Source organism: Neomonachus schauinslandi, chromosome 10 (genome assembly GCF_002201575.2).
Source record: "Neomonachus schauinslandi chromosome 10, ASM220157v2, whole genome shotgun sequence".
Classification (NCBI taxonomy): domain Eukaryota; kingdom Metazoa; phylum Chordata; class Mammalia; order Carnivora; family Phocidae; genus Neomonachus; species Neomonachus schauinslandi.
Window position 1 is genome coordinate 24507432 of NC_058412.1, and position 9274 is coordinate 24516705.

Below are 9274 nucleotides of genomic sequence, written 5' to 3' on the forward strand. Positions count from 1 at the left end.
GGAGGGTGTTGGGGGATGGGTTAGCCCAGTGATGGGTATTAAGGAGGGCATGTATTGCATGGAGCACTGGGTGTTATACACAAACAATGAGTCATGGAGCACTACATCAAAAACTAATGATGTACTGTATGGTGACTAACATAATAAAAAAATAAATAACATACTGGTAGCTTAACATAACAATAATAAAGTTTGAAACTTTCCAGAAGACAAAGAATCGGGAACAGATCATTTTCTAAGCACCATACAGGCAGATGACAGGTGGCTAGATAGCGTCTAGATTTGTAATCTCAACTATCTAAAAAGCAATGAGATTTTTTAAAAATGGCTTTTACTGATGGCAGCCATCTTACTTTGCATATTTAAGAGGATGTTGTTTTCATACCAAAAGATTTCAAGACTACAACTCCTGTGTCCTTGAAGGAACTTCTCTTATTCTAATTCTATTGCATTATTTTAGCCCTCTTACAAGCTGGTAAATGAAATAAAAGCACATTTCAACTTCTGAATATCCATTTCATTACCGTCACTTGGGAATGAAGCAAGCCCTGCTCACCCTTTCCTGTTACCTTATAAGAGCAAACTAACTTTCTGGTAGGAGCAGCTCCTCTAGGCTTGAGGCCATGAGGCCAGGAAGTCTTGAGAGGGTAATGTGAAAAGTCAGCTCCTCTCTTAGCAATAGAGTTCTGTGTGGCCTTGGGTTGTCTGGAGACAAGAAACAATATAAAGTTTACAAGTTTCAAGATACCTCAGGGCATAAAAGCCTTTGTCCCTTTCCTCCTCTCTTGCTCTGGTTTGAATGCATTTCTGAGTCTCTCTAATGCTTAAGGATCCAGTACAGCTCAGGGCAGTGAGCAACAAAGTGTAAGCTGTCTCTCCTTCCCCCTCCCCTGTTCTTCCTTTACACTTCATTGCCTTTAGTTTCTCACATTACAATGTTGCTCTTGTTTGTAACATAAATAGTATTTTAGTTATGTTGAGTTCTGTCATTCCAAAGTTCTAAATTAAAAAAAAAAAAAACAATCTATTGGAAACTTTTTGGAATATTGCCTTTTTGTAAGGTGACACCCCACTACCCAAGATTGTTGTAAACCTTTCAGAACCAAGAATCTATAACATACAAATTAAAAAAAAAAAAAAATCCCATGCAGTGGGTAGGTCTCATTAACCCAATATAGAAGTTGTAGTCATGCTAACATTAAGAACTTTCTTTTTGCCCAGCACTATGCAAAGAGCTTTATGTACATTAGTTCACTGCTTTATGACCTCATGTAGAAGGCATTATAATTCCCTCCTGTATTTTTAGGTGAGAGGATATCAACTGTTTTAAGTGCAGGGCATTGTGCTAGGTACTAAGGATCTAAAGCAGAGACCTGGTCCTTTCCCTTTCAGGTACTTATGATGCCCTGGGAGACGGGGTTTCCATGAACTTCCAGTAATAGTAGACAGGATGGCAAATGAGTACCCAAACAAACACACAGAACATGTGTCCTGAGCATGTCAGGGGACAAGACCACTATGGGCCTGGATACTCAAAGAAAGCCATTCTTAGAATGCAATCTCCTTGAGATTGGAGATGGACTTTGAAGAGAGTGGAGAGAAAAGATTTCAGGGAAACAGGCTGTACATTTAAAGCAAAGGGAATATTCTTGGCAATTTTGTGAAATAGCAGTTTGAATAGTTGTCTTGTGTAGAAGGCATGAGGTCCCTCATTGGCATCATAGGGGCTCAGGCTAATAACAGCCTGGACAGTAGTACAGAGGTGGTATGTGAATGCAGTTATCGTCGTTCCCACCCCCCCTTCCGCAAATACCATGCTGACATCGGTGGGCTAATATGAGCTAAAGTTAGAGGGACAGATTAGAACCCAACATGCTAGTATTATGATTCAGTAAGCAATGTTAGTAGCTAACATTTATGGAGTACTTACTATGTATCAGACCCTAATTCATGTGTTTTTATATGTATTATCTCACTGAATGTTCACAACAACTCTGTGAGGTAGTTTGTAGGTACAGGAACCAAGCAAGCAATAGAGACAAGTCAGTCAGTAAGAGGCAGAACCCAGGATTTGAACATGGGCAGTCTGCTTCCACAGCCCTCCATGTTCCACACAGCAATGTTTCTAGAATTTTTCACTTAGGAACATTTCTTTAAGTGGTATGACACGGTCTCAAAACTTGCCATTTCTATCGTGAACAGACATGTGTTTATGCACACCGCCCTCCCCTATGGGTTGTCCAGAAGAAAGTGGAAAGCAAAAGCAGTTTGGTTTCTTACTACAACAGCCCTAACCTTTTTGATAGCAGTTTGTGAACATTAAGAACCACCTGTGGAAGAAGGCTGGCTCCCATGAGCAGCTGCTGAGGAGGAGCTGTGCGAAGGTGCTATGACTGAGGAGGAGAATGGTGGGAGCTGCCTGGGGAAGGGGTTGATTCCAGGCTGTGGACCAGCGAGTCTGAGGAGACCCGCAGCCCTTTTGGAGAAGGGTTCAGGCAGAAGGTGAAGCAGAAATGTTGACTGCAGGGGAGTTTTGAAAGTAAATGAAATGAGCACTCAGTTCTGAATAAGAGGCTAAGCGGCATGACAAGTGACAGGAAGTGATGTTTCCTCCACTGTGAGACAAAGTGGACTCCCTGCTGGAGTCCGAGAGGTCCAGCCTCCCCTTTCCTCGAGGCCTTCAGATCCACCTCCACTACAGCCTTCCCGCACGGACCTTTTGTCTACCTCCACTCTTGTAAACAAGGCTCAGCATCCCAACCAGACTATCCCTTCAATTCTGATTCTAAGCCTTGTTGACATAGGTACTTTCATTTTTCAGACTACAGTCCTTATCAAGGGCTGATTATATTTATAAGGCTGTTATGAAAACAAATTGAAACCTGGACTGAAGTAAATCACGGAGTAAAGGAGACAGATAGTGGACATTTACAGAAGACTTAAAAAAAAAAAATCATTAAAAAAAGGAGCACAACCAACCTAGCCAAAGAAGCAAAGGATCTGTACTCTGAAAACTGTAGAACACTTATGAAAGAAATTGAGGAAGACACAAAGAAATGGAAAAACGTTCCATGCTCATGGATTGGAGGAACAAATATTGTGAAAATGTCTATGCAATCTACACATTCAATGCAGTCTCTTTAAAAATACCATCAACGTTTTTCCAGAGCTAGAACAAACAATCCTAAAATTTGTATGGAACCAGAACAGATCCCAAATAGCCAAAGGAATGTTGAAAAAGAAAACCAAATCCGGTGGCATCACAATTCTGGACTTCAAGCTCTATTACAAAGGTATAATCATCAAGACAATATGGTACTGGCACAAAAACACACACACAGATCAATGGAACAGAATAGAGAGCCCAGAAATGGACCCTCAGCTTTATGGTCAACTAATCTTGGACGAAGCAGGAAAGAATATCCAATGGAAAAAAGTCTCTTCAACCGATGGTGTTGGGAAAATTGGACAGCCACATGAAGAATGAAACTGGACCACTTTCTTACACCATACACAAAAATAAAGTCAGAGTGGATGAAAGACCTAAATGTGAGACAGGAATCCATCAAAATCCTAGGGGAAAACACAGGCAACAACCCCTGTGACCTCGGCCCCAGCAACTTCTTAGTAGACACGTCTCCAAAGGTAAGGGAAACAAAAGCAAAAATGAACTATTGGGACTTCATCAAGATAAAAAGCTTTTGCACAGCAAAGGAAACAGTCGACAAAACTAAAAGACAACCAACAGAATGGGAGAAGATATTTGCAAATGTCTTATCAGATAAAGGGTTAGTATCCAAAAATCTTTAAAAAAAAAAATATCAAACTCAACACCCAAAAACAAAAAAATCCAGCAAGAAATAGGCAGAAGACATGAACAGACATTTCTCCAAAGAAGACATACAAATGGCTACCAGACACAAAGAAAAAAAAGTGTTCTATATCACTCAGCATCAGGGAAATACAAATCAAAACCACAATGAGATAGCACCTCACACCAGTCAGAATGGCTAAAATTAACTCAGGAAGCAACAGATGTTGGAGAGGATACAGAGAAAGGGGAACCCTTTTATGCTATTGGTGGGAATGCAAACTGGTGCAGCCACTCTGGGAAACAGTATGGAGGTTCCTCAAAAAGTTAAATAGAACTACCCTATGACGCAGCTATTGCACTACTAGGTATTTATCCAAAGGATACAAACACAGTGATTCGAAGGGGCACATGCACCCCAATGTTTATAGCAGCAATGTCCACAATAGCCAAACTATGGAAAGAGCCCAGATGTCCATTGACAGATGAATGGATAAAGATGTGGTGTATATACATACAATGGAATATTATGCAGCCATCAAAAGGAATGAAATCTTGCCATTTGCAACGACATGGTTGGAACTAGAGGGTATTATGCTAAGTGACCTAAGTCAGAGAAAGACAAATATATGATTTCACTCATGGAATTAAGAAAGGGAAGGAAAAATAAAAACAGAACCATAAGAGACTCTTAACTCTAGGAAACAAACAGGGTTGCTGGAGGGGAGGTGGGTAATGGGCATTAAGGAGGGCACTTGGTGGAACGAGCACTGGGTGTTACATGCAGCTAATGAATCTTTAAATTCTACCTCTGAAACTATTGTACACTATATGTTAATTAAATTGAATTTAAATTAAAATTTCTACCTCAAACCTGACTTAATGTGCTTATCCATTTAGTCCTAGAATGGCAGGTTACTATTTCTATGAATGAAGATAATTTCTTTCTAAAGGTCTTTGTGGTAATTAGCAAGCAAATAAAAAACTAAAAGTGACTGGAAAATAGTGACCCCAATGCCTAGGAACGCCACTCTGTCCTGATTGTTTTCCTGGGTTTGGTTCTGCCTTGTCATTTGAATCAGCCTTATTGCCCCCATTGATCCTTAGTCTGTATTTTTATCTTTTCTGAAACCTAGGTAAGAACCTCGACGCCGTCCATGACATCACGGTGGCATACCCGCACAATATTCCTCAGACAGAGAGGCACCTCCTCCTCGGGGACTTCCCCAAGGAGATCCACTTCCACGTGCACAGGTACCCAGTAGACGCCCTCCCTGAGTCCAGGGAGGACCTCCAGCTCTGGTGCCACAGGCGCTGGGAGGAAAAGGAAGAGAGGCTGCGCTCCTTCTATCAAGGGGAGAAGAATTTTCAGTTTACGGGAGAGACCGTAATTCCACCTTGCAAGTCTGAGCTCAGGGTCCTTGTGCTCAAATTGCTCTCCATACTTTACTGGACCCTGTTCAGCCCTGCAATGTGCCTACTCCTGTATCTGTACAGTCCTGTTCGGTGGTATTTTATAATCACCATGGTTATCTTTGTGCTGTTAGAGAGAATATTTGGTGGACTGGAGATCGTTGAACTTGCATGTTACCGGTTTTTGCACAAACAGCCACATTCAAATGTAAGGAAAAATGAGTGAGATCATAAGGTTCACAGTGTAACAACCAAGGGGATGTTTTGGAAATGTGTCGAGCCTTTGTACACGGAGATGCATTTTTGCATGACTATGTCAAATATTTCTACTACCATCATTATTTGTTAAAGATATTTTGCACTTAGTTTTGTGGGAAAATATTGCTACATACATGATTTTTTTTTTAATCTCTGAATGTAATTTCAATACGCATAGCAGGGAGCGATCGCTATAAAATAACTCGGGCCAGAGTATTCCTAAGCAACCACCAGGCTGTTAACAGACAAGGGACACAAGATTTTCCTAGAGGCCCAATCCTATTTCCTAACAAACTCCCCAGACAAGAGGCAGATCCGGGGCTTGGGAGCACGGGCTCAGATCAAGTGCTGGCACTTGACTGTGGAGGTGAGAGCCCTTCCTCCCAGTTCCCTCCCCAGGCTCATTTCTCTGCCAATCAAACCACTGCATCCTTCCTTAAGGCCAGAAAACGGAAATCCCTTGTCCTTCAACCAACCACCCATTTTGATAGGAAGCCCGTCATTATTCATAAAACCTTGGCATTCAGCCTTGCACTCACTGAGACATCAGAAGACCACCTGTGCCCTTTTTTCCCCATGGATAGTAAGACCTGGACATTTCTCAGGGAGCAACCACAGGCTCTCCACTTGGAAACCTTAGTTTGGATTTGTACAGATAGGAATGCAGACAGTTTAGTTCACTTCTACTTACTCTTGCATGCTCCCAGCTGGTTTCCTTACCGCTCGTTGGCAGGGGTAGCTTTTACCGCGTGACATCATGTCACTTACCTTTCTAAAGGAATGCATGGAAGGTCCTGTTACTGCAGTCAGAAATTCTTGAAGTGGTGTCCTTTGAAATAGTTCTTTAAAACCTGCCCCAAAAGGAAGGTTGTTGTATTTTCTGTAGGTGCACGGGTATCTAAGATCTGTGTTAAAGCAACAACGACAGCGCTTGCATCCCGGGTAGTCATGGCCTAGCCTCAATTACTCGGCCCTCGCAGCCTCGACAGATTTGATAACGGGAAAATGAACCCCTTTTTAATGATGAGGGCTCTCGCTCTCTCTTTTTAGTCCCAGCCTTCCTGTTTCAGTACTAAAATTTAAATCCACTTTTGACCACTTGTTTGCCGAAATATTTCTGGCATTTGGAGTCCATGGAAAATCCAGCAAACTAACAGCACCAGTCTCCTTCTGAGGCGGAAGAAATGCGTGGTCATGGTTTCCACCCTGCCGGAGGAGCTGTGCACTAATGTTTTTGTCCTATGATGGGGACGCTGGTCAGAGCGGCAGGAAACGCGAGGCAGTTAAAAGCCTTGAGCTGTTCGCAAACCTGTCTGCTTTACTCCTGCCTTCAACCAGCCTCAAAGGCTATTGCTATATGTACCCTTTTTGCATGGATGCCTTCTCCTTAATTACAGGCCATTTTTGCTCAACGGTGACTTTTACCCAACAGTTGAAACGTGCATTGCCAGGAGAGGTAAGCACACGGTGAGCCGAACTTACAGAGAAGGTCCAGGTTGCGCGCAGAACACCATTGACACATCACGAACGAGAGCGTGCCGACAGGCCCTAGCCTGTATTTAACCGCTCCCCCAGGCCGTTTCCACGCCTGCCAGGAGCTACTCAGTAGTTATTACGCACATCTGCTCCAGACCCAGTGGGCTAATCCCATGGTTTTTAAGGTGTTTTTCTTTTTTAACCTTTTTTTTTCCCCCTGAATAAAAGAGGTTTCTAATTGAGGTCTCTCTCAGACCGCCTTTTGGTTATATTTGGAAACACACAGTTTTACAATCAGCTCTGCATTTGTCCTGGGCAATAGAGAAAAGCCGCGTCTTCTACCCCACACGTGTTGATACTGTAGCCCCCCCAGCCACTTCTCGGCTCCTTGTTCGAGGTGTAACCTCCATAGGATGGCATGAAACCTGTACAAGAGGAAAGCTCTTTTCTTTCCTTTTTAAAAAAATGTTTTCTTTGGATCATAAAAGACATGTTTAAGATAAAATGCAAACGTTGTTTTACTACCCAAAATTCATATGTACCCAAACTGGGGAATACAGACATCATACCTGCTTTCAGAATCAAAAGTGATAACTTCAAAGAGAAAAAAGTTGCTTTTTGTTTTTTTTCTGGTTTTGTTTTTTGGGGTCTTGTGTTTTTGCAGTAAGGCTTCTTTTAAAGTCATAATTCTTTATGTTCCTACATATTTGCCTTTTTCTTTTAAAAATTTTTAAAGAAATATTCAGTGAATGATTTGGAACTTAGAGCTTTGTAAAATTGGTAAAAAGAAAAATGTTAAGTAGAAATTAACTTTAATGTTGTGATCCACCTCAGGAATGAGCCCTCCACCCTCTCCCACTTCATCACTCTGCACTCAGAGCAGCTGCGTGTGCGGCTGAGTCTAGCGCACGCTTCCCACTGGACGCTCTTTCGGTCCTTTGAAGATCAGCTCAGTGGGCTGCAAAACGTTTACAGTACCGTCTCTCCAACTGTTCAGTCTTTACCGTTCAGAAACATTGTAAACAAAGCAAATGTGGTTTGTATGGGATGTGAACCATTATATTTAAAATAGGAAACTACGGGGAAGGGCGCTGACGAGGTCACAGGTTTTCTTCCACCAGAAAGCTCTGATGAGAGGCCCAAATCAGACGAACGTGGTAAAAGACCAGAGGAAAATGTTAAGCAGAGGCCATAATTTCAAACTCCTATTAAAACTCTTACTTGTTTGTAACACTACTAACACACAGATTAGGGAGAAATACCAGCTTCCACTCATATCACTTTGACATTAGTCACTTCCCGGCACCACGTCAGGAGCTGTACGTTGGAGGCCAAGACTGAATTCTGCAGAAAGGGTGACATGCCCATTGCACCTGGCCTGCAGGCTCTGGGCCCAACCGCGATGCCCCTGTGCACTTTTATAATAGAGACTCTAATGGAGGGAGCCTGTTGGTATTAAATTGTTTACATTTCTTTGTATAAATAATGTGCTTTCAGTGCCTTAGTTATGGGTCCCTTTCTTTTTCTTGTTCCAAGAATTTTACAATGTGTTTCTTAGGTAAAAGTCTTTTTGCTATTCACTGGGAGGAAAATGGTTTGTAAACACTGGTCACTGTGGTAAACACTACTTTGTGGGGACATCTGGAGAGGAGAGCTTGATGCTGAGGTAGCCTTTGCCTTAGAGCTATTATTTATGCTTTAGGAAATAAACACGGTCTTGTCACACGATGAGCTTCAGGTTGGAGATGGCGCAAAAGTTGTCTTGTACCAACCTTAAGCTTTTATTTCAGAAGAGAATCTCGGTTTTGGTAATTTATTTTTTAAAAGATTATGTACAAAACAAATTTTAAAAATAACTCACAGAATGGCCTTAGTTTTCAATGTCCACTAGTATGTTTACGAGTTGTGTTATCTGTAGTTTACATCCCAGAATAAAGTGGAATGAATCAGATCGAGTTTGCCCGTGTATCCTGTTTCTGGTTTTGCCCGAATGACTGCGTGCTCCTGTGTTTTCCCACATTGTTACAGCCTTACTGTATGTAGTATTAAGGAAGAGCTCATCAGTTAGGACTCTTTCACAGATGTTTAAAAAAAACAAATGCACACACAAAAAGGGAATATACCGCTTCCATAATTGAAAAAGTCTAGGGGCCACAGTTGAATTCAGGCCTCAGTGAATGTCATGAGAACTTGGTTTTCTTCCATTTCTGTCAATTCAGCCCTGAGGGCAATTTGGTCATTTCACACTTGTGGGGTTGTAATGGCAAATACCAGCACCACCAGATTTAAGAGGTAAATGGAACTCTATGCATCCCC

The 9274-nt window shown here is 42.0% G+C and overlaps 1 protein-coding gene across 1 annotated transcript in view; it reads left to right on the top strand.

Annotated features, from left to right (window-relative positions):
* LCLAT1 (lysocardiolipin acyltransferase 1) overlaps positions 1-8903 on the top strand; it is a 194307-nt gene extending 185404 nt beyond the window's left edge. Inside the window, exon 6 of the mRNA XM_021697361.1 lies at positions 4948-8903. Coding sequence (XP_021553036.1) covers positions 4948-5450 — 503 coding nt within the window. The 3' untranslated portion in view covers positions 5451-8903. The remainder of the gene's footprint in view (positions 1-4947) is intronic.
* Positions 8904-9274: the final 371 nt, after the last annotated feature.